General features: G+C 41.9%; 1 protein-coding gene across 1 annotated transcript in view; it reads left to right on the top strand.

The window, feature by feature from the left end:
* The first annotated feature begins 7,970 nt into the window (after window positions 1-7,970).
* Adamts12 (ADAM metallopeptidase with thrombospondin type 1 motif 12) overlaps window positions 7,971-26,106 on the top strand; it is a 237,724-nt gene continuing 219,588 nt past the window's right edge. The window contains exons 1-2 of the mRNA XM_042690638.1: window positions 7,971-8,106; window positions 14,837-15,198. Of these exons, the coding sequence (XP_042546572.1) occupies window positions 7,971-8,106; window positions 14,837-15,198 (498 nt within the window). The remainder of the gene's footprint in view (window positions 8,107-14,836; window positions 15,199-26,106) is intronic.

The following is a 26,106-nucleotide window of genomic DNA, read 5'->3' as shown; positions in this document are numbered from 1 at the left end:
GCTTGCTCTCTTGCTCAGTTGGTATTCTACCACCTGAACTACGCCTCCTGCTCTGATTTTGCTGGCTTCTGGGAGACAGAGTCTAGTGGGCTTTCTGCTCAGATTGGCCTCGAACCACCACGCTCTAGATCTCAGCCTCCTCAAGAACTAGGATTATGAGCATGAGTCCCAGGCACCCTGCCCAAGTCCTTTGTTGAACTCAGTGTAAATGGGAATACAGTCTAATAACGTCTGTGGCTTGTATTTTATTTAGTCTTGTGTATGACTAATTTGTCTGAAATGTAATTATTGGTGCTCAATCCATGGACAATAATTTTAGCTCTTTCATTTGCCTTTTATTTGTTTTCAGGGATAGGCAGGTAATAAGTGGTTCTACTTACATTGATGGGCTGATCCAATTTTAGACTTGGGGGTATATTATTTCAAGAGGATTCATTTATGTGCATTGTGTTACACTGACAATCTATTTTTTGGTAATACTGACACTGAGATCAGGTTGTGACAAAGGGAAAGAAAGAAAAGAAAGAAAGAAAAAAAGAAAGAAAGACAGAAAGGACGGAAGGAAGGAAGGAAGAAGGAAAGAAGGGAGGAAGGGAGGAAGGAAGGGAAGAAATAGAGAAAGGAAGGAAGAAGGAAGGAGCTTTTTCCTTCACAGTAGCAGGATATGGGATCTTGAAATGTTTTGCTGGGCAGCTCTGTGTTTAAAAGCCATGTAGGCCATGGGACATCATGAGTGAGGACAGAATAGAAGTGTACTCCAGCACATCACAGCTGAACCAAGAGCCACAGGATGCAGGGGGTCTCGAGCTTGAGCACTGGTGGCTGAAGGAGGAGACCTAAAGAGTTGAAGGTTTTATTGAGACTGTCACTGCTAGGGAGTTGTCACACTAAACCTAATTCCTTTGACTTCAATACAACATCTTTGGTTTATTTTCCAACTTGATTCTAACTCTCTAACCACCAAAAAGCCAGAAATGGAGCCGTGGCTCTAGTAGTAGTAGCTCATGCTGTGGCTCAAGCCAGCCTTGAGAAAAAGGCTAAGAGACAGTGCCCAGGCCCTAAGTTCAAGCCCCAGTACTGGAAGAAAAAAATAATGTTGATAGGGATTTGTTTCAGCAGAAGGTATTAAAATAGAACTGCATTACTTCACAACATTCTGAGGGGAAAAATAATTGTTTAGTGAAATCAAATTAAACTTAGCTTAAGGCTATCCTGACTTAGTTGGAGAGACATTAAGATGGGGGAGCTTTGGTGACCCCCTAACCAGTTACACTCCAGAGCTCATGTGGTCCAGAGAAGAGAGGGAAAAGCCTGGTCTGGTGCTAGGTTGATGTTTGGTCAGCAGGCTATGGCTGATGATTCAGTCAAACTAAAACCAAAGAGTACACACACATCAGTCAGCCCAATGCTGTCATTTATAAATATGGACTATTTTCTAAATTCCAAAAAGACATGTTTAAAACAGATAAAATAGACATAACTTGTTTGATTTCACCATACTCCACAAAGTTTTCTCTGATCTTTGTAATCGTTTGCTTTTTCAGATTAATTCTGATTTGTCTTTTGCCACAATAGATCAGCCTGCTTCTCCTAGGGGTGTGTGTGTGTGTGTGTGTATGTGTGTGTGTGTCTAGGTTGGTCTGTTGGTCAGTACTGAGGCTTGGACTCAGGGCTTGGTACTGTCCCTGAGCTTCTTTTGCTCAAGATAGTGCTCTACCATTTGAACCACAACACAACTTCTAGCTTTTCTTGAGTAGTTTATTAGAGATAAAAAGTCTCACAGACTTTCCTGGCAGGCTGGCTTTGAACTGCAGTGCTCAGATCTTAGCCTCCTGAGTAGTTAGGATCACAGGCATGAATCACCAGTGTACAGCTCCTAGCTTTTTAAAATATTATCCTTAAGTAATTTTCCAAACAGGTTTCAATTCAACATGTCAGTTGACATCATTCTTCCTCATCTCCCCCAACTTCCGTAGTCCCCTCAGTTTTCATATATGTGCATTGAATATTTTGACTGCATATATTTTTAAAATAAATAATCAAATATTATGTATCTTTGTATGTGGAGAAAGGGAAAGCAAGAACCACTCTGCTCTTTCATTTAAATTGTTTTTGAGACTTATCTATGTTGCCAAGTGTAGTTTGCTCTTTTTATTACTGACAATTGTTCTACAGGATGAGTACATAACTCAGGTTGGCTATCTACCTCGGTGTTGACAAATTTGGATTATTGCCAGTCTTTGGCTATTACAAATGGAACAGCTATAGGCAAAGGTGTTTAAAGGTTCATGTGGATGCACAAGTGCTTTCATTTCTGTTGCAAAAAATGACAATGGTTAGGTCAGATGGTAGTTATGCATTTGATTTAAGAAATTGGAAGACTGGTTTTAGTAGTAGTTGTATACTCACGCTTTGATCAAATATTAACTAGATTTATCTTTGAGGGAGGTGCACAAATGAATAAAATATAATCACATACCTGTAGTTTGTAATCAAATGAAAAGCCAGCCAGAAGCATCTATCAGCTGAAATCTCACTGCATGAAATGCAGCTCAGTTGCCAGATTTCTAATTTACTATTTGATTCTGATTCGCTCTTACTCTGAGTCTTTCACAGACATCTCTCAGCCTTGCATACTAATCTGTGAATTCAATAGATATAGCTTGTGTATCTGGTTTGCTCACACTGGGTTTCAAAACCTCCATCTGTCTAGTTTATCCATAGACAGATCGTCCTCTCTCCTTTAAAGAAGAACCAGACCACATTAATCTGATCACAGCCACAGCTTTGCTCTGGCAATAATGGCTGGATCAATACAACTCTTTTGATCTTGGAGGCCTCTCAGGAGACCCAGTGTGGATTTAGTGTGACAGCAAAACAAACAACTAGTAGTTGGAGTTGGAGTGTTATCTGCAGCAGGCAGAAAAGCAGAAAAGCTGTAAAGTCACAAAGGTGCTCCTGGCTGCTACTAAAGCCACCCTGACAGGTTCCATTTGAAGCACATGGCCCCTGAGATGGATAAAGGTGTTAGCAGAAGCTTCTAGACCTCCCCAGCTGTCTCCGAGTTGCATGAAAAGGTGCCAAGAGCAAAAAGTCTGGCTTTTTGTGCTCTGAGGAATCAAATGCCTCAAATTCTGGCCTCGTGACTGAGAAGATAACCCATACTTTTCTCTGTGAGCAAAGTGTGAGCAGTGTGAGCAAGCTGTGTTGAAACGTTTCAAGAACCTTGAAGACATTGTTCATCTTAATCCAGTGTTAACTTCAAAGTTTATTTTTTGTTATATGAATGATGTCCTGTCTACTGAAATGCAATCATTTCAGCATTTAGGGCCCTTGGTTTATTGGCTTCAGGAAAAAGAAATCTCTGACCTCCCAGAGCAGTGTGCGTGCCTCTACCTGATATGATTGTTCCTTCCATTGTCTTTCTAATGTTCAATAGATATCCCTAGTGATAAGGAGAATTAATTGACCGAGGCTAGTCTATTCATAAGGGAATAAAACTTGGAGCTATAGATATATAGGTGTATCTATCTATCTTTTCTGGGTATATTAATTGTATTAAATAATTGGTGGTGTTGTGGTATTCTCATGCATATGTGCATGGATATATGGTTATTTGAATGAATTTATGCCCCCACTCCACACCTTAATCCCCATTTTCCCTCCATTGGTGTCTTTCCTATTCCCTGAGCCTCTATCTCCCTTTCATGTCTTTTATAAAGATTTATTTATAAGATCCCACATATGAGAGAAAACGTGCTGCTTGTCTTCCTTAGTTTGGCTTATTTTGCTAAATATGATGATTTCCTTAAGATGATATGATTTGTTCTTCATGGATGGATACTCCATAGTGTACTTATACATTATATATTCATTTATTTGCTTATTCTGTATTCTTCTGCCTCTCATGACCCCAAAGTAGACTATATGTAGTAAGCCGAAGGGAAGAGATTTTATTTGATTGCTTGTTGCAGTCTGGATTCTTAGACACAGAAGGCAGTCAAAAAAAAAAATTTTTTTTTTAAAATGAATCCAGGTGGCAGTAGCTCATGCCTGAAATCCTAGCTACTTAGGAAGCCAAGATCTGAGGATCATGGTTGAAAGAGAGCCTGGGCAGGAAAGTCTGTGAAGCTCTTATCTCCAATTAACTACCAAAAAAATCCCACAAGTGGAGCTGTAGCTCATGCGGTATAGTGCCATCTTGAGCACTACGCTCAGGGACAGCATCCAGGCCCTAGGGGAAGCCTCAGGACTGACACAGAATAAAATAAAACTACTAAACTAAAATGTGAGGGATCTTCCTTTTGCTAGGCAGTAACACTCTGACTCTCTACTACAATCCATCCTTATTTCTTCTCTGGGACAATAGCAGAGCGAAAGAAAGGGGAGGGTGCTCTCCAGGTTAGGATCAACACAGGAGCAGTCTGCGGATGATAAGGTCAACAGCTGCCAGCGGAGTGCTTGTCCTCAGAGACGGCCACATGGAGGCATTTGATATCAGTCTCAACTGACAACAGCATTTTGATCTCAAGTTACTCTTTCTGTCTGAGAACCTGCTATTCTTCCTCGGTCAATAGCACATTTCATTCATCAGGGCTTGGCAGTCTTTTCAGTCAGGGCTTTCCAAATGGCATTGTTTCTTTAATTAAATCGATTAATTACAGCATCAGAAGAATAGTCCAATATGGCGTCTTTAAAAATGCAAAGTCTGGAAACTTTACAGAAGGAATAGAATTCAGGGTCCTCCAGTTAAGCCAGGAAAGCAAACTTTCTGGGGTTTGAGGGTGTACGGGGTGGGTGCTGCTGGTCATAACATCACCCATTTGGTAGAATTGGTTGGAAGAGGAAAAGAATTGGATACTTCTTAGGGTCACAAATTTCTATTGTCATCTTATTCCAGAGCTATAGAGAGGTTTAAAGAAGATAGAATATGTGACAACAATAATTAAACAGGTTTTTTCTTCTTTGTAGTTTATGTTTTTTGACTTTGGGGGTTAGATAAGATCTAGCTATCTTTGAAAAATCACTTCCCAGTAAGTATGAGATCCTGACTTCAAACCCCAGTACTGCCAAAATCACACAGGAGAAACTTTGCCCACTCTATTCCCTGAACAGGCTTAGAAAATCAGCTTAGAGAATGTGTGTGTGTGTGTGTGTGTGTGTGTGTGTGATTGCAGATTGAACTCAGAGCACTTGCCAAGTTGTCTACCACTCCAGCAACCCCTATAATTTTTGCATTTAGTCTGTTTTTCAGGTAGGATCTCGCCTAGAATTCTGCCTCCTATCATCACCTCTTAAGTATCTGAGCTTACAGGTAAGTACTACCATGCCAAACCTTTGGAAACTTTAGGGTATGATACCATGGTACCATGTTTGTTTGTTGATTTGGGGTTTTTTTTTGGGAGGCTTTTTTTTGCCAGTCATGGGGGACTGAACTCTAGGCCTGGGCACTATCCCTGAGTTCTTCAGCTCAAGGCTAGTGCTCTACCACTTGAGCCACAGTACCACTCCAGCTTTTTCTGCTTTTTCGGTGCTGAGGAATCAAACCAGAGCCTCATGCATGCAAGGCAAGCACTCTACCACTGAGCCAACTTCCCAGCCCCTGTATGTTGATGTTTTTTAAGAAGATAGTGATTGTGGTATTTAAGCAGAACTACTAAACAGGAAGTCTTGTTTTGGGTGGCATATTCATTTGTGATGCCTAGGGCTGAGTTACAAATTTTATGGTGATTTTGTCAGTGTCTTTTGTCTAAGCAGTGAATGGCAGATTTGAAGTCTGTACGGGACTAACTTTCCTTGAACTTCAGCCATAATTTAGACTATTAGGAAAGTATGAACAGAGGGAGCTCTTTGTGACGGGTGCCTTAGATCTTTTGTCACAATTTATATATTTACATGGAAAATACTTTGCTATAATGAGCTAAGCCACTAGCCAAGACATTCTGAGGATGCCAACTGTATGTCACCCTTCTTATCCACTGTACTTAAGTGAGTGAAGACTTTACAAGATGACTTTACATTACAAGTGAAGACATTACAAGATGATGATAATTATTAAAACAGCAAGAAGAAACAAGATGAAGGGGGGGAGCAAGAAAGGAAAGGGGGAGGTGAAGAGGAAAAAAGACAAAAAGCAAAAGTGGGAAAATGCCACCACAAAGAATTCAAACCCAAAGTAGTGCTGAAATGATGTTGTATATTGATATGACAGCCATATCTGAATCTCTTTTGACTTAGGATGTTTACAGGACAGGAACAAAGGCCCAGAGTAGGTCCTAGATTTGCCCATTATGACATAACCTAACATCTTCCGCTACCTGGCAAAAAAGATTTAAGGATGAACCTGGAATTAGAGTTGCTAAGTAGTGCAAAGAGTCAATCCTATCTGACAAGGGTAGGGTCCTGATGTAACTCCAGGGTCATTGTAAGTGGAAATATTAGAGGTGAGGTGGAGAATAAAGTCAGTATTATGTGAGAAAGATTCAATCCATCATTCCTGGTTTTGAAGATGGAGAAAGAGAGCCACAGGCCAACCCAGGCAGCTTCTAGAAGGTAGAAAAGGCAAGAAAACAGATTCTCCCAAATAATGGCTGTGCTAGCCCTCAATTTCAGCCTAATGAGACATGTTTCAGAACTCTCCACCCTAGGATAGTAAGTTGGTTATAATTTGTACCAGCAACAAAACTAACATACACACCTCAAAAAAAAAAATACCTTTTCTTCAGACCATGCATCCTAAGTTGGCAAGGAATGCCTCATGTTTGGATCCCTGAGGTTGGTTTGACTGCCTTGTAAACCTATGTAAGGTTGGGTGAGCTGGTACCCCGAATATCTTGCTGAAGGCATGAGAGTTGGTTGTCAGCCAGGGAGACCTCCGCATTGGAGCCAAATTCCTTCTGAATGGAGTAAGGATGCCTGTTTCAGCCTGGAGGTGAAGAATTTTGGCCCGATTAATCCCAGTGAATTCTCAGGATGCCTGGCAAGGACCCAGTGGTTTGTGGCATTCCCTCACTTAGGATGAAGTTTAGACGTCTTCAATGCACTGCCCCAGCTCGCGTGGTGAGCAGCCGGCGCAGGTGAACTGAAGACACACCTTGAAACCTTCTTGGACTGACAGCTGGCTTCTTCTTCGGGAGTGGATGTGATTCCTGAGAGTGGAAAAGCAGGCATTGACCTGTAGACTCGCAAGGCCTGTGAAGCATCTGCTCCAAGTCCCCTCTTTGTGCCCAGGAAGGCTCTTGTCCAGGGTCAAGCTGGCAGATTAGCTTGGACCATTTCCCCCTTTGTGTGACTTGGCAAAGAGAAAAATTGCCTGTTGGTTTTTAAGTGGCACATGTTAGCTTGTCCTGAAAAGAGGATCGCAGGGAGCCCCACGTGACTGAGCGAGGAGTCCTAAGAGAGCAAAGTTAAAGCCAGTCCTGGAACTCACAAGAGGAGCGCAGGGAGGGGAGCGCCCCACAGGGAGTGGGGTCCCCTCCGCGCCCATCACTGTATTTAACCTGTGGCGCCAATAAAGGGAGGGTCCTGAGCCGAGGGCCTGGGGGCAGCGTGTCCTGGGGCGGCTCAGGGTGGCCCACCCGGGTCTCCCTCCTGGCTAGGGGCCCCGGGTAGGGCTCGGAGGAGCACGGGGAGGAGGGAGGAAGATGCGCCAGCTGGCCGCCAAGGCGGAGGGGTGGGGAGCTGGGGGTGGGCCGCGCCTCCCACTCTGACCCATTCCACACCCGGCTGAAAGCAGACACTCACAGCTGATTCATTCCCCTTTCAGGAGCGGGGAGGCGGGGGAACAGTGACCTAGCCCCTTTCCTCTTCACAAAAACAAAAAAGCCAGGAGAGATCGCGGCCGCTGGGTGGGCGCTCCGCTCCCTGCCCGCGCCGGACCATGCGCTCGCGCGCGCCCGCAGGCGGGGACTTGATTTCGGGAGCCGAGAGCTGAAACTTTTTGGAGTTTTGGTCTCTCGCACAGCCGCACCATGCCATGTGCGCGGAGGAGCCGGCTGGCGGCGCTCGCTGTGGTGGCTCAGCTCCTGCATTGGGGGGCGCTCTGCCGTGGAAGACAGCCTCAGCCGCACCCAGGCCCCCCCGTTCGCTTCCCGGACCCCAGGCAAGGTTAGTGGCTTATGATGATGATGATGATGGTGATTGTTATTATTATTTTCTTTTAAAACAGTGGTGCAAAGACCTGAGGGACTTGATTGCTCCTTTTTCCTTCCCCCACTTGGCGGAAGGGAAGCCCCGCGAAGCATTTGGCTGCTGGGAGGGAAATCGAGGCTGGGGCTCACTTAGTACTAAGCTTGAGGTGAGTGAGGATGCCCGGATGGGCATAGAAAGGCGAGCGCCTGCTCCTTCCACGCAGTGAAATCTGCAGTCTTTGAGAGACTCAGCAACGAGCAGCCCCCCCCCCCCCCGCCCCCTCTCCCCCCTCCCTCTCTCTCTCTCTCTCCCTCTCTCCCTCTTTCTCTCCCTCTCTCTGTCTCTCTGTCTCTCTGTCTGTCTCTCTCTCTCTGTCTCTGTCTCTCTCTTCCTTTGCTTGTTTTTGTTTCAGCCTCTTTTTTTCTTCTTCAGATTCTGACATGGAAAATTATTTTTATTATAAAAGTTCCAGCTGACCACAGGCAATCATTGTAGCTTCTCCAGTTAGTTTAAAACTGTTCAGGGAAAGAGGAAATGTGGTTCCCTGCGCCCCCTGCCCCCTGCTGAGCACACTTGGCTGTGTTTGGGTTTCCTGGAAAGATTTAGGGGTGTGTGTGTGTGTGTTTTAAAACAACAGTCCTTTTGTGGGACACTTACCTCTTTCTCTTGTTCTCTGTCCTGCATAGCTAGTTACAGTTGGCTCTTTTTCTTTCTGAGTATTGTGAAAGCACAAAAAGTTTTCTGGTGAGAAGTCTATTAATTATTATTATTTAAGGTGAACAACCAAAAACTTTCCTGTTTGGTGTGCAGTAAATGGTGTGTGTGTGTGTGTGTGTGTGTGTGTGTGTGGTACATGGTGTGTGTGTGTGTGTGGTACATGGTATGTGTGTGTGTGGTACATGGTGTGTGTGTGGTACATGGTGTGTGTGTGTGTGTGTGGTACATGGTGTGTGTGTGTGTGTGTGGGGTACACGGTGTGTGTGTGTGGTACATGGTGTGTATGTGTGTGTGTGGTACATGGTGTGTATACCGCAGCATGCATGGTGTATGTGTGTGCATGGTGTGTGGGGTACATGGTGTGTGTGAAGTGCATGATGTGTGTGGAGTGCATAGTGTGTATGTGTGTGGATTATGGAGGGTGCATGGTGTGTGTGGGGGGTGGGGGTTGGAACAACCAGAATAGCACTAGTGGCTTGGGTCAGCCCACTCCCACACTTGCAACCTCCCTCTGGGTGCAGTTACCATTGCTACCATCCTTGCTTTACAGATGGGGTGGGCAGGGACTGATGCTTGGAGAGCTTGTAGCAATGGTGCAGCCAAGTTTTATATGGGACTCTTGAGACCATGCTCTTGAGACATTGTCAGGTAGCAATCTATTGCTAGTCTCTAATAGATCTCTCTGTCTGTCTCTCTGTTTCTCTCACACACATACATATGTACACATAGAGAGTTGAGTTAGAGTCCAGCAGGTCTTCTGCTTGCTGACTGTGTTTAGATCTCTGAAAGTGTCCTCCACAGCTTTCTGAAATCTCTTTAATTCCCAAGGCCACACTGGGCCACAAACCTCACCAGCTTGTTCATGTTTAGGTGATTGCTATTCAGAGTTTTCTGCCCACATTGCAAAGTTTAAATACTACTGGACAACTCCAGTGCTGTGACTTTGAGAACTATCAGATAGATACAAGTCCCTCCCTCCCCGGACTTTACTTGGAAGCCACAGCCTGCAAACACTGGGGTTAGATGTCAATCAGCCAGCACTGGCTTGTGTAAACCTTCCAGATACCATTTCCCACCCCCAAGTTTAAAATAGCAGTGCTGTTGTTCTTTCAAAAACAGTCCCTTTGTGAAAAATCTTTCTTCTGGGGACAGTGCGCATGTGCTCCAGCGTGCACGTATACACACACACACACACACACACACACACACACACAGCCTGCAAGCAACTCCCAGGGCACTCAGAGATGATTTAGTTCAAAGACACACATTCTTGGGTTGCATTTCAGTTAGGCTTGTTCCACGCCTTTGTAAGGGAATTCAGCCTGGTGGGGAACAAATACTGCTGGGCTCTGTTCCTTCCTCTCTGCAAAGTGAGATGTGCTTCTTCCCCTAGTCACCTTGACTGTTAGTTACCTGCTGAGATAATTGCAGGTTGAAAAATAGCTGTCATACCCCAAGCATATTAGTATTGTGTATATATTTAGGTTCAAAAGTAATGAAAATAATTTCAGGTTTTAAGGTTTTTCTGGACCAATTTAATCATTAATGAATTTGCAAGTAGTTCACTCTGTTCCAAGTAGAGATTTTTAGACTGACTCTCACTTTAAAGTAAGAAGATAGAGAGACACACACACACAGACAGAGACAGAAAAGCTAATGAGAAAAGGAAATAAGGAAATTCTTTTTTAAAAAAATCCTGGGAACTCCAGCAAACAAACAAACAAACAATCCTGGGAATAGGTGGTTGGCCTGAATGTTGCTTGTAAATGACCTTTCATTTCCACTTTGATAATATTTTTGAATTGCATCCGAATTCTGAACACTTAAATTTGCAAACCACTTAAAAAATCATCTCACTCATCCTTATTTTTACAGATGAGGAACGGGAGAAGATGGCTAGTCTGTCAGTCAATATGTATTCCTTGAATTCTTACTAAATGCTACCTCACCGTGAGATTGAAGGGAGTTTCACAGCATCTCATTGTTGGAAACAGAGCCACATACTAGCTAATCTCTCTTAGTGATGCCAGGATTTGAACTCAGGCTTACGCACCTGCTTGCTAGACAAGCACTCTACCACTTGTGTCACATACTCAGCCCTTTTTTGCTTCTAGGTATTTTTCAGGAAGGGTCTAGCATTTTTCCTTGGAGCTGGCTTTAGATCATGATCCTCCCACCAATGGTCTCTGGCCTGACTGGGATCACAGTCCTATGCCACCATGCCTGGCTTGTTGATTTTTAATGCAGTCTCCCTAACTTTTTGTCTTAGCTGGCCTCAAACTAAGATCCTCTTGATCTCTATAGCCACTATACTTAGCTAGAGTCAAGACTTTAGTTCTAGACAAATCTAATCTTATCTAGCACTGTAGGCAGACAGATTTGATTAGTTTCTGCTCAATATTTTTCCCACATGGCTAGTTGAGATGTGAAAATGTGCTATAACTTCTCCAAGGTTACTTGATTCACAAATATCAGAACAACAGGAAATACTTGGGTTGTGTACAACATACTATGTTCTGCAGCCAATTATATTTCTTTAGGTTTTAAAAATTTCTGTACAGATGATGCTTGACATATGATGTGGTTCATAAATCAGAAATATTGTTAAGTCAATACTGCATTTATTACATTATAGCTTAGCAATACAATTCACCATAGTGTATAGGCTGTTTCCCTTTGTCATCATGTAGCCCTGCTGCTACCACTTCTAATAAGAGAATTATACAAATATTACTAGCTTGGTAAAGAACTAAATTCAAAGTAATCTGTACTCCTTAGCCTATGTTGCATCCTTGTAAAGTTAAAAAAATAACAAAATCAATTTTGTTTGTAATAAGGTCTTCTGGGTTGAGTGTTGAGTACCAAGGTTGATAGGCCAATTCACCCTCTTGTGGCATATTTCACAATCTTGAAGGAGTCTACACAATTCTCCACAATTTGTCAACATGTTACTTTCTGTAATAGAAATACTGTTGCACAGTTACCACAACCTGTGGAATACATTATGAAAACAAGTTATCTGTTGCAGGAATGTTATTGCCCGTTTTAGTAAGGAGTCTTAGAGATGCAATTAGTCTTTCACTTCAACACAGGAATAAATAGAAAGAGGAAGTATAAATCAAAATCACTTTAACAGTATAGATACTAAAATCAGAGAGAACAGAAATAAACACTGCCATCGTGGAAGTATGACGCACACATTCATGATATGCTCCACAGTGAAGCAGACTCAATTGAAACTTTCTGAAAATGCAGAAAGATTCTCTTCTGCCTTGCTTTTTCCTCATAAGCAGAAGGTAGAATATATGAATATACTTGGTGTCTCCTATTTTGAGAATGGGCTTGAGAATATACTTGGTGTCCACAATATTTCTCAGGAAGTTTCTTCACTCAGAGTTTCAGTAATAAAACTTGTGGCCTCTGTTTTCAGGTCCTGATATTGGGGCTTGAACTCTGAACCTGAGCTCTGGAGCTTTTTTTGCTCAAGGTTGCACTTGGCTCCTTAAGCCACTTTAATATTTCCCATGTGTAGTTTTTGTTTACATATCTGCTGAAAGACTTTCTATTGTATGTGTTTTAGGTGCTTTCCATTCATAATAAATATTCCCCCATAAACTTGCTTTTTCTTATTCTTCATTGGGCTTTTAAAATGTATCCTCATGTTCTATGGTTAGCTGTTGCAGTGGGAAGAAACAGGTCTGGACTTAAAACATCTAAAATGGATACTGTTTATTAGTACCTGAGAATGGAAACTCTGGCTACTTCCCCATATTTTATCCAATGCTTGGAAGAAGGGTCCCATATATTATGTCTGAAGGCAGTGTACTGGGAGGAAAATAAAGCTGCTTTGTAATTGTATCCTCCTGTCTACTTCTTTTAATGAACCAACTACAAACATATGTACTGACACAACCGAGGCAGGTTAGCTATAGGGAAAGAATGTAAAACCAACCCTCTCTCCTAGTCACATCCTAGCAAACAATTCTCACAAGTCCTATCTGCCGTCCTAGTACAGTGCATAAGCCACCCCTCTCTGGAGGTAATTAGCGATCAGTGTGTAGTTACTAATGCTCCCTAGAGGTAGACAACCTGCAGAATAGTTCCTCACTGAACTAAAGCACCTGCACCGCAGAACCCCTGAGTCCTGATCCTGACATTTTCACAACAAATTCCTGCTTACAGTCTCATACTGATGCATTCATCTCATTCATATACATTAGAACCATGGGACGGCAACTATGTACATGCTCAGATCCTTTCCAAAAATCTACCAAGTCATTTCCCTCAGATCAGCCCACTATCATTACCATAAACTCTTCCCATATTCTCCAAATCCTAGAAAATGGAAATTTTCAACCATGTGTTTGTGCTTGAGCCTCCTAGCTCCAGAAGGCCATTTCCCTTAATAATGTACTTTCTTAGTCTCTCTGTCTCTCTGTCTGTCTCTTCCTTTCTCCTTTCCACTTTCTCTCGCCTTTATTTGTGTGTGTGTGTGTGTGTGTGTGTGTGTGTGTGTGTTCCAGTCTTGGTCCCAGATGTCCAGAATCTGGGTTCTTCCCCTTCTTAACCACCCACTAGTAACACATTAACACATATGAATTGAGACATTATAATGTTAAGGGTCTAGCTTCAAAAGATTCAAGGATAAACAAAAGACAATAGAAACCACCTTGGATATGTAAGGACAAAGAGGAAGAGATGTGAGTTAGATACTATTCTGTTCTCTCCTCCCTCTCTTGTCCTACCCCCATTCCTTTCCATTTTTCTTGTTATTATGTTTGCTTGTGATGTTTTAAATCATCCTGGACTTAAACTTTGCATCCTTCTGCCTCACACACTGGAGTGGCTAGGATTACAGTTGCATGCCACTATACTTGATTTTTTTGAGTTTGAGCTTTAAAACCTAAATGGGGTTTTGGTAGAATGCAAAAGACATTTTAGTTAGGAAAGTAATAGGAGCAAACTACTTCAAATTAGGAAGTACAAAGACACTGCTGGGAGGTGGCAAACAGATTGTTTTCCTCCCTCCCTCCCTCCCTCCCTCCCTCCCTCCCTCCCTCCCTCCCTCCCTCCCTCCCTCCCTTCCTCCCTCCCTCCCTCCCTTCCTTCCTTCCTTCCTTCCTTCCTTCCTTCCTTCCTTCCTTCCTTTCTTCTGAAGTAAAAGGTTAGTTTATGAAGTGGTTGATGGTTTGCTTTAGTCTATAATCTGGAGTGGATGACTAACTCTCTGCTAGTTAGATTCTTTGTTATTTGAAAACACTGAAATAAGGGGGTGGTGGTGGGGGGGCGTTAATTTTGGATGAGTCAGAAAGTATATTTATTCTTGTGTGTGGAAAGAACAAGTGTCCCTGTCTTGCATTTCTAAATGAAAAATTTCATATTTGGAGCCAATGCTGAGATCCCAATACGTTTCCTCACCATTTTACTTCCTTAGTATATTTTATAACCGTTAAGTCCCCAAGTTCCTTTGCATGCTCTTCCTGTCACCAGTGAGCACTGAGGCTGTCCCTGTGCGAGATCTCTCAAGGTGTCTAGGAGGGTTCACTGTGCCTTCAATATTTTCCTCTAAGCTGATTTAGCAGGAAGTTCCCAAGGCATGTAAAGCACCTTGTCATGAACTGTGAGGCTCTGTAAATTGTATCAGTAAACTCTGGATGTGCATTGTCCCTGTTCGGCCTGAGATCTTGCTCCTTTCCTAGCAGTGTTTCTCATGAATTTCTACTGCTCATCTTAAGCTGTCTGATAAAGTCATCTGATATCCAGAGTTCTACTTAAGCATTTGCTCTGACCACTGCACATCGTGTGTAAACCTGAATTGTTTGGTGGACTTCATGCCGACTGTATTTGCACCAGGGAAAGGCTCTCTAAGCTTCAGATAAACAGTAGGCTTTGCAATCAGCAAGCTAGAATCGAACTTGCCAGTGCAATTGGCTTTGCTATGCTATGCAGCCTTGGGGTCTCAGTTTTCTGTCTTCTTTTTCCCTCCCAGAGCATTTTATCAAGGCCCTGCCGGAGTACTACATGGTGGGACCTGCCCGTGTGGATGCCTATGGGGAGTTTCTATCCTATGGCTTGAACCATCCCATCTCCACCAGCAGGAGCAAGAGAGACGTGGATGGCTCCCAGGACCGAGTATACTATAAAATTGCACACGAGGAGAAGGACCTGATGTTTAACTTGACAGTCAATCGGAGATTCCTTTCCAATAGTTACATCGTGGAGAAGAGATATGGGAACCTGTCCCATGCTAAGATGGTGGCTGCTTCAGGGCCTCCCTGCCATCTGAGGGGTACAGTTCTTCAACAGGGCGTCACAGTTGGAACAGCAACTCTCAGTGCCTGCCACGGACTGGTGAGTGCTGGAGCAGGCATCTCTCCTCTGCCTTTAAAGTCTCTCCAGGCTTACATCTCAGCCTGTAGACCATCTGCTAAGAGGTTCCCATTAAGAGTCTGGATGCATGAGTATGGGTGTTTGGTGAATTATGTTACTCAGGGAATATTCACTACTATTATTCTTCCTTTAGTTTCTCATATGCCAGGTACTGGGTTATATGGTTTATGATGTGGATTATATACACTGTCCCACTCCCTGTACTCATTTTTAGCATTTGAAAATTTTGGGAAATAAAAAGAGAAAACCTGAATAACTATACTGTGCAAGGTAACTTGAGTCCAGATGTTTCTGCTATGATATGCTACATCTGATTGACCTGTACTTTAAAAATAAGTTTAGTTTGAGGCTGAGGGATGTGGCTCGGTGTTGGGAAAGTGTCTGTGGTGGAATGTGAAGTTAGCCAAGCCAAATTGCTAATGATGTTGGCATTCTCCCATTCATGAAGCACCTGTCCCCGGTACCCCTGTCACCACAGGCACTTTGCTGAAAACGTCTACCCTTCATAACTTAGGGCCCTGTTTTTCTTGGAGATGCATAATTTGGCTTTGCTTCAATACTGTGGGAAAACAAGGACACAGCATTGTAAAATTTTGTTCAACTTTCTGAAGGACCCAGGGATGAGTTTCTTCATACAACAGTTGTAAAGTTTTGTCTTTGCCTAGACACCTGGATTTCCAAATATAGCATAGTTCCCCTAATTAGATCACAAAGCCCACAGAATTAACCATGGGGCCTTCTTTCTCTCTTCTCTGGCCTCTGGCATGTGGGTTGAACTGGGGACACATCTCTCTGCTCTGCCTGGGTTTTCATCCTCTTGGTTCGTTCTGGCTTCACATTTCATCTTCTCTCTCTAATCTAAGTGCTCTCATTTCCAAAAGACTACCTGGAAGTAACATTTCCACCTACCTTTTGAGACCAGGGGAGCAGGAGAAAGCACCTGTGATCCCAAAGAAAGGACAGGCACAGGGAATGATGTGAATCCTGATGTGCAGTGAGCACTGTCTACACTGAGCAGGTGTTCATTAGGGGCATGAGCTTCTGTTACTCTAGCCACCATTGAGAGGGAAGAACATCTGCGTTAAATGGCTTCCTACATTCATCTGGGGCTTTGTAAGGGAATTTGCACATGGTTAAGAATTATTCCAGGTGTGGGAATAGAATACCTGGATCTTTTTAGATTCCAGGTGGAAGGAAGTGAATGCCATCATGTGGACATTTGCAGATTCAACTTCAGATAGAGTGGTTGCCAAAAAGATGGAAATTTTTTTTAGTACGAATTCAGAATCATCTTGTCAGAAACACTTGATTGGAATTATGTTGGAGCCTTTCATATACAATATGACAATCAAAAGATGGCTGTTTAAAAAAAAGGCACCAAAAGCCAAATGATCTTCTTTCTGTTAGCATGTCACTTGATTGGTTCTAAGCTCATTCACTAATATGCTAAAATTTTGTCAGTGCTCACCTAGCATGGTCTTAGTCAAATGAATAATGGGTAGACTTGTGTCTGTCTTTGCTTGACCACATATATGAGGTCTGACCTCCAGTATATTTGTTCCTTTTTTATCCTGAAACAACCCCATGCCAAGATTCATAGAATAACAGGAAGGCTGTAAGCCTTCCAGGGGTAGAGTTAGCAACTGAAAATATTTATTTTCTTTTTTTTCGGTTGTGGGGCTTGAACTCTGGGCCTGGGCACTGTCCCTGAGCTCCTCAGCTCAAGACTAGTGCTCAACCACTTGAATCACAGTGCCACTTCTAGTTTTCTGAGTGATTTATTGGAGATAAGAGGCTCATGGCCATTCCTGTCTGGGCTGGCTTTGAACCATGATCTTCAGATCTCAGCTTCCTGAGTAGCTAGGATTATAGGAGTGAGCCACCATGCGTTGCTTGTAAACGTTTCTTATGTAGGGAACACTTACATGATAACCAGAGCATCTGCTATCATCATTCCTGAGATTCAGGGCTGGTATAATCTTTGCTTTCGATTTGTCATTTCAGTGTGATATTGGAGGCCATATTCTCTTAGAGGTGTTTGTAATTTGGAGCTCCTTTAGTCTTCCCTGGACTAGACATAGATGGTTTCAAGCTGAAGACCCTAGAAAAGTCATTTATTGGAAGCTGTGGGATAACCTTATACATTCTCTCATACAGCTCTGGATGAGCTGAGACTGAATGAGCCTATGTCCCTGCTTAACATCTCTCAGCCATCATCTCTATCATCTTCAGCATTCTTCTTCCAAAAGAACTTTCATAGCTTTGAAATGATGGGACTTCTTTCTCTTGAGCAGTTTAGTGGATTTGGTCCATGCTAAGTTGTTTGATGGAGGAACTGTTCTTTAACCAGTTATACTCTGAGTTTGGCTTCAGCAAGGGTGAAAGTCCTGGTGGAGGTAATTTTGAGTTTTTTTGCTAGCAAGGGCTCTAAAGGATTGATTCCAAATGAGTGGTGTTTCAGTTTATTTCTCTGCATGGGAAGAGAGTGTAAAATAAAGGTATGTTGTTAAACTCTACACTCATGCCAGACACAGAATTGAGTTTGTGAGTTTTATGGGATACTCTACTTCTACCAATGCTTTCTATTTTCACTTTTTGGGCCTGTACCTGGGTGAGTAAACAGACACACACACACACACACACACACACACACACACAAACACACACACACATCCTATCTATAGTAAAGGCATTGTTTAGTTATTGTTCAAAGCATTTCTGAGTTATGCCTCTATTAAAATGAACATGTGAATACCATCTTTGTTTCAATCATAAACCCTGGCCTTTATTCAAGCCCTTGTTGGGGAACTAAATCTTGATTCCTCATCTGAAGTGATTCTGGCTCTCTCCTAGGACATCCAGCGTCAGCTTCCACTCCATTCTTGCCTTAAGGTTTCCTTTCTCTTTTGTCACCTTGAAATTTATTGTTTCCACTCTATGTAGACTAAACATTTGAATGAGACATTTTCTTTTTGTAAAACTTTAAATTTTCAGGGTAGTCGCAAGCACTACCACAGGAAGATTTCAGTATCTTTTACCTAGTTTCCTTCAATGGTCATATCTTGCAAAATCACTATACAATATCACAGCCAGGATTTCAACATTGACACGGTCAAAATGTCAAATACTTACATCACAAGAATTCCCTCATGTCCTTTCTAACCCGTGCTCATTTATCTCCAGCCCCATGATTTTCCCATATTTAGTTATAATCCCTTTTTTAGTTAACTTTTGTATGAAATGTGAGACTTTGGTGGTTCTTTTTTCTTTTCCTTCTTTAACCTTCTTCCTATCCCCCTTCCCTTCCTCTATTTATCAACCCCCATCTAAAAAATTACCTATGGATATCTAAAATGCTCCAGAACTATTTGTTTAAAGGCCATCTTTTTTCATTAAATGTCTTTTAATTTTTTTGCAAAATTCACTTGGATATATTTCTGAGTTTTAGGTTCTGTTTTACCAATAAAGTAAGTCTTTATTGCAGTGGCAATAATCTAGTAGACTGATTTCTCTCATTTCTTTCAAATGTATTTGAGTGATTTGAATTTCCAAATAGCCAAAACAATCCTTAGCAGGAAAAACGGTGCTGGAGGAATAGGAATACCAAACTTGAAACTCTATTATAAAGCTCTAGTTATAAAAAAACAGCTTGGTACTGGCACATGAACAGGCCTGAAGACCAGTGGAATAGAATTGAAGACCCAGAAATGATCCCACAGACCTAGGGCCACCTCATCTTTGATAAGGGAGCCAAAATGATCAGATGGAAGAAAGACAGCCTCGTCAACAAATGCTGCTGGCAGAATTGGCTATACATGTAGAAAACTGAAGTTAGATACTTGTATATCACCCTGCACCAGACTCAACTCCAAATGATCAAAGACCTTGAGGTAAGAGCAGACACCCTGGAAATATTACAGAAAGGGATAGGGGGTACACTGGGCTCCTTGACACAGGTTGAAACTTCCTAAATTAAGATCCAGAAGCACAACAAATCAAAGAAAGGCTGGATAAATGAGGTTGCATTAAACTGCAGAGTTTCTGCATGACAAAGGACATAGGGAACAAGATAAATAGAAAGACTGGAAGAAGATCTTCACTAGCTGTATAACAGACAAGGGCCCCATTTCAATAGAAATTGAGACTATCAAGGTTGGGAAGGTAACTCAATGGTAGAATGCTTGCCTTGCATGCATGAGGCCCTGGGTTCGATTCCTCAGCACCACATAAGCAGAAAAAGCCAGAAGTGGTGCTCTGGCTCAAGTGGTAGAGTGCTAGCCTTGAGCTGAATTGCTGAGGGACAGCGCCCAGGCCCAGACTTCAGGCCCCACAACTGACCAAAAAAAAAAAAGAAAAGAAAAGAAAAATTGAGACTATCATTTACAAAGAAAAAAAAACTTGTTTATATTTTTATGGTAATTCTATTAAACCTATTAATGTACATGGGGGAACTGTCATCTAGCTATGTTGACTTTTCCAGTCTGTAAACAGTGTTTACATCTCAATTTATTTAGCTCTTTATTATTTCTTTCATCAGTGCTCTGGAGTTTTAGAATATTAGTTTTATGTATGTTTTACCTACAGATGATTTAAAGTACATGGAGGGAATGTACATGAGTTATATGCAAATACTATACCATTTTATATAAAGGATTTGGGCATCTGTGGATTATAGTATCTCTGTGTGTGTGTGTGTGTGTGTGTGTGTGTGTGTGTGTGTGTGTGTGTGTGTGTGTGTGTGTGTGTGTGTGTGTGTGTATGTTGGGGGAGTCTGCCATCTATTTTCTTTGGACACCAAAAATGACTCTGTAAGTCTCTCATGCTTTCTACTCATCTATGGACATCTATCTATATTGACTATAAATATTTAAAATCCTGTGGATATGTACCTCAGAAATAGAATTGATGAATCATATAGTAATTCTACTTGTAGTTTCTGAGGAATACCCTGTTGTTTTCCATAATGGGCATGCCAATTTATATAACCACCATCAGTATACAAGGGTTCTCTTCTCCTCTTCATCACTCATTATCTTTATCTTTTGGATATTGGCTGTGCTAAAAGATCTGCTAATGGCTCTTTTAAATTTTATTTATTGTTATTGTAAAGGTGATGTACACAGGGGTTACAGTTACATAAGTCAGGTAATAAGTACATTTTTTGAACAATGCCACTTTCCCCCTCCCTCTCCCAGTTTTTTCCTTCCTGCCCTCTCCCCACAAGTTGTATAGTTCATTTTCAGTATAGCGTCTAGCGAGTAGCATTGCTGCATTTGTTCACCCTTTGTCTCTCCATTTCTATGTGTCCCCTTACCCTCCCAATGAACAAATAAATGAACAAACAAAACAAAAGGAAAAGAAAACAAAAACTTGCTTATGGTTTTGGTTTGCATTTGGTCTCAGTGAAAGCACACACCTTTACATGTAGCTGGTTATTTGGTGGCCATTTGTAGGTCTTCTTTAGAAAAAATGCGCACCAAGTCTTAGCCCATTTAAAATTTTTCCTATCGAGTTGTAGGAAGTCCTATGTATTTGGAATGTTAGCCTCTTACTGAATATACGATTTGTATTTTCTCTCATTTCCTGTGTTGTCTCCTCCTTTTCTCGATGGTTCTGTGGTCATGCAGAGGCTTTTCCGCTTGGTGGACTTGTGCACTGCTGCTTTTGCTTTTAGTGTCATGTCATTCAAACAATCATTTCACAGACCAATGCCAGGAAGAAGCTCCCAAATCCTACTCTGATGGCATTTCTCCTAAGACGTCCTGCCGTGCATTAGACTAATGTGTATTTGCTATGGAGTTGCTCATTTCTTTTGGTCACCAAGCTTTCTCCACCTATAGGGTCGTTAATGGGAGTAGAGAATAGAGCTGTCAAGCAGAGTAGAACAGTTGCCTTGCATTGTTGTTATTGTTGTTGTGTTTTTTGATTTTTATGTTATTATTGTTGCTTTTCATCTTCCCTGGGTCAGACTGTATCTGGGAAAAGATTAATGGTACTGTGTTGTAAATGTATTCCCTTAGTTTATTCACTCATTTATTTCCAAAATCTTTCATTTTGGAGAATTTTTGGATTCTAAATTAATCTGAGAAGACAGTAATTTCTTCTGTGCTTCCCCACTGTGGAAGGGGGGGTGGTAGTGGTGGGCCTATTGGAATGATTCTATTTTATTCACAGGGGGGAGATCTGGAGCATTAATTTGGGGTGTGTTTGGATAAGTTTCTCTTGTATGTGAACTAGTTCCTATGCTTCATTAATGTCATCTATGAGTTCAGTCTGAAGAACTTAAGTGTCTCAGTGTCCTGTGCATTTGATCCATATCTCACAGGCATTAAAATCTGCAACTTGTTTGGAATGTTGTAGCAAGAATCATCTTTGTAATGACTTCCTTAGCTCTCTCAGCCCTTTCCAAGCATTCCTCTGTGAAAAATGTGGCTAGTCGTATTAGCCATCTCTGCTTACTTCACATGGGTTTTCTTGATACTAGCTTTGAAGTGGTTAATAAGTACTTAAGTTCTCTCTCTCTCTCTCCCTCCCTCTCTCTCTCTCTTTCTCTTTCTCTCCTCGCCTCTCTTTTCCTCTCCTCTCCTTCTTTTGTGCTGGTAGTGAGGCTTGAACTCAAGGTTTGGGTGCTGTCCCTTAATTTGTCACTCCCACTCCCAGCTTTTTAGTGCTTATTTGCAGATAAGAGACTCAAGGATTTTTCCTTCCCAGGCTAGCTTTGTATTTCGACCCTCAGATTGCAGTCTCCTGAGTAGCTAGGATTATAGTCATAAGCCACCTTTTCCCAGCTTGGCAGTTCTCTTTTTGGCCTAGTAAGAGAAGTCAGATCTCTTTATCCAAGTTGTTGGGTCACTTCATTGAAACTGACTGAGATTTGAGGATTGCGGCAGTTCAAAGTCTGAGCAGTAAAGTCTTTTTATCTCCAATTCACTACCAGAAAACTGGAAGTGGAACTGTGGCTTAAAGTGATAGAGCAGTAATCTTGAGCACCCGGCCTGGAGTTCAAGCCCAGCACCTGACAACAGCAACAACAAAAAGTCCTTAGTAAACTTTGTGCTGCTAGTGGGTCCTCCTTTGTTTTCATCCAACCTGATGATACCTTGGCATCATTTGACAGAATGAAATTTCCTAATTAAAATACATTTTTTCCTCGCTTAAGTGACACTAAATAATCATACAGCTTGCCACAATGGCAGTTCTCATTCAGTGTCCTTTGCTCCTTTCCTTAGCCACTGAAGCATCTTAGCCTTTCATCTGTTCTGTCCTCTGGTGTCACAATTTGTTAAATCATCTCCACGTACCTAATCTATCTGGTATTAGTCTGTTTATCAAGTTCTCTGTTTATCTAAACAGCATCATATTTATCATATATCTCTAACATCAATTTCTGTGTGTCTGTAAATAACCTCTATGTTCACATATTTAATTCTGATATCTCCTTGAAACTCTAACAATCTACTTTCCCTTGTACATGTTCACAAGGACAAGTAGCTTCCTCCTTCCCTCTGCCCACCTCTATATATGGCAACTCTGTTCTTCCAGCTGCCCAGCTCATAATCTAGGGTGCTATTTTATCCTGGACTCCTCATGTTTCTCACACAATGCATCTCTTTTTATCAGTCATTCCTGTCAGCTCTGTCTTCAAACGATGTTTAGAATTTATCATTCCTGTCACCAGTAGAGCTAACACCCTGGCCCATTTATTCTCATGGGGGTAGTTTTATTCTCCAAGGAATAGCTGGCAATGTGTGGAGACATTTTGTCACAGCTAGGCCAGATAAAACTACTTTTGCTGTTCTATGAGTAGAGTACCGGAGTGTGGCTACAACACTTCGTACAATGTATAGAACAACCCTCCATACCAAAGATTCATCACAGACACAGAAGCTGGGACACTCTGCTGTTTTAGTCACCATCCTCTCCATCTCGACCCTGAATTGACCTCAGTGTTTCCCATGTCTCTTCTACTGATTCTGTGCAAACTATTTTCCATATGGTGGCCAGACTAGCTTTCTAAACACATTTATAGAACAGTGACATTTTTGTCTTTAAACGTCTTTTACTACTTACACTTCAAAGTGGAGTGAAATCTGAAGCTTCCGTCCTGGCTCTGAGAGCACGTCTGGTCTGACCATTTCCCTGGACCCTTGCTGCCACGTTGCCTCAGGTGCTGGGTGCTGGGTAGTCTAATCTAACTGACATGTTCTCTGTCTCCAGCACCCTGTAGCTCCACAGCCTTTGAAAATGCTGTTCCCTCTGCCTAGAATCCTCTACCCTTAGATTGCCACATAGATTCTCTTCTTGTCTTGAGACCCCAGCTTAAGGCCTTTCCTCACCACTGACACTAAAGCGGACTTCTCCTATATCTGATCACAGTGGCCCTTCTATTTTATCTCATTATTGATTTCTTCTTGCATGCTTCCTTCACCTTATCTTGCTCACATGTTTGACTATTTTCTGTGATTAAAAATTCATTAAACACTGGCGTTTATATTAGCATTTATGAATGCTGGCAAATACTGATGGTCGTGCTGCTCAGGGTTCCTGTAGACCTGTCTTCCAGCCTGTCACTTCAGAGTGAGATTACATTTCCTCAAGTACTTGAACAATGGCTGAGCACCCACCTTCTGACCATCTCAATGCCGTCTGGCCTCTGCACACCACCTTGGCTGGGTTCCATGGTGGCTCCTAAAAGCAGGTGGTTGCACCTGCTACATGGCCTTCTTTGGTTCACAACTTCCCAAACACTGCGGCTTTCACCATCATGCTGACTTTCAGAAGGAGACATTAATGTAGAACCTGGCTGAGGCCTATCCTTAGTGCTACAAGGCGTGTCACAGTCCAAAGTACAGCAAGAATTACCCACTCCTTATGGAAAAATGTCAGAAATGGAGGCATGTCTTAAGTGGAAGGATACCAGCCTTGGGTGGAAAAGCTAAGGGACAGTGAAGTGACCAGGCCTTGAGTTCAAGCCTCAGTACTGATACAAACACACACATACACACACACACACACACACACACACACACACATCTGTTCAATGTGTTGGTGCCTTTTTGGAGGAGGAATGTGCTTCATGTTGTATCAGTTCCTCAAGAAAAGTTTAATTCTTGGCCTAGATGGGAAGTCCTGAGGGTTCCTTTTCCATATGCATGAAGAATGTAACGGTTTCTGCCCTTTTGTTCCTGAACTCCACCAAAGCCTACTGATGTAGCTGAGGAATGAGATGCACTGGCAGGGCTGTGTGGGAAAGAAAATTTGTCCCCAGAGGCTTCTTGTCTTGCTTCCTGATCCTGGACATCATGGCTCATTTGTAGAAACCACTTATTTGAGTTGCCAGTTGCCTGTGTGTCAGGCTTTGTTGTTCTTTACCAGAGGCAAGGAAATAAATTCTTTGTTTATCCCTTAACTCTGCTTCCAGCAGAGGAATTCTCCCTGACCCCTGACCTTTGAGGTCGCCTGGTCAGACCATGCTTACTCAGTCATGAGATTTTGGAACCAGGCCTCTGGCTGGTGGAAATTCCATTCTTCACTATGAACACTTTGTGTTACAGACTGATAAATACGAGTAAGCTGGTTTTAGCCCTTTGTCTTTTAGTCCTTTGTCTACCATTTCTATTCATCAGGGTCATCTTTGGGCTCTCATCATGTTGAATTGGAGGTGGAAGGGAAAGAACCAAGTGATCTTTTCTTGGAAAAGTATTAGTTATTTATATCAATATGGGGGCTTGAGCTCTGAACTTTTCTGTGAGCCTTTTTACGGACGAGTAGAGGTCAAGAAGAAGAGTGGTCAAAAAAGAAACTGGTAGGGCAGGCAAGAGTTAGGCAACGCAGGCTATTGTGAGCCCCTTACATGATTCTGGGTTTTATTCTAACAGTAATGGAAAGGCTCAATGCAAGGCAGATATTACCCATTTGTGTGTTAAAATTTCTTCTGTTTATAAGTTGGAGGGCAAATAGAATCTGGAGAATCCAACTGGGAAGCTTTGGCCTGGTCCAGATGGAAGGTGAGTTTAGTTTGGAACAGGATGTTAAAAAGTAGGGTTGTTGAACCATGGCCTTGAAGAATGAGTTATATAAGGGAAAGAATACTGATTTCTGGCTCTGATATCTGGGCACATACTGCAACCATTTATTTAAAAAGCAAACATTGAAGGTAGAATAAAATACATTGAACAAGAGAGTGATAGTTCTGAATATGAATTTGAATGTCTATTTGAAAACACAACATTAGACTTTACTGAAGATTCAGATATTCGAGAAAGGAAACAAAGAAGTACTGATATTTTAGTATGATCTTAAATATGACTTCTTCCTTGAGTTTAAAAAAAAATTTATTGTAAAGGTGAGATACAGAGCAGTTACAGTTATATAAGTCATATACAGTTATATATAGTTATATAGTCATATACAGTTATATAATGAGTACTTTCTTTTTAAAAAGCATTACCTCTTCCCTCATTATTTTTTCCTCTCCAACTCCTTTGCCTACATATTGTATAGTTCATTTTCAACATAGTATCTAGTGAATATCACTAATTAGTTCATTTTTATCCCACCATCTCTGTGCTTGCCCTTCCCTTCCCCAAATCAGATAAACTTACATACAAGACAAAAGGTACAGAGATCAAACACAGCAACAAAAGGGGAAAAACAGAAGAAAAAAACCACAAAAAGAAAAAAATTCTTGTTTCCCTTTCTTGGCATTCATTTCCATAAGCATCATTTTATATGATCATATACACATAGCTATTGAGCCCTTGTGATCCTCTCCTAAGAATATCCTCTCCTTGGTCTCACCACGTGAATGTTTAGAGTCGCATTTAATTAATTATGTCCAAGTATAATTTTTTTATCTTTTACTATCCA

This window comes from Dipodomys spectabilis, unplaced genomic scaffold, assembly GCF_019054845.1.
Source record: "Dipodomys spectabilis isolate Male_0828 unplaced genomic scaffold, ASM1905484v1 ptg000138l, whole genome shotgun sequence".
In the NCBI taxonomy this organism is placed as follows: domain Eukaryota; kingdom Metazoa; phylum Chordata; class Mammalia; order Rodentia; family Heteromyidae; genus Dipodomys; species Dipodomys spectabilis.
This window is presented reverse-complemented; position numbering and strand designations above follow the sequence as displayed.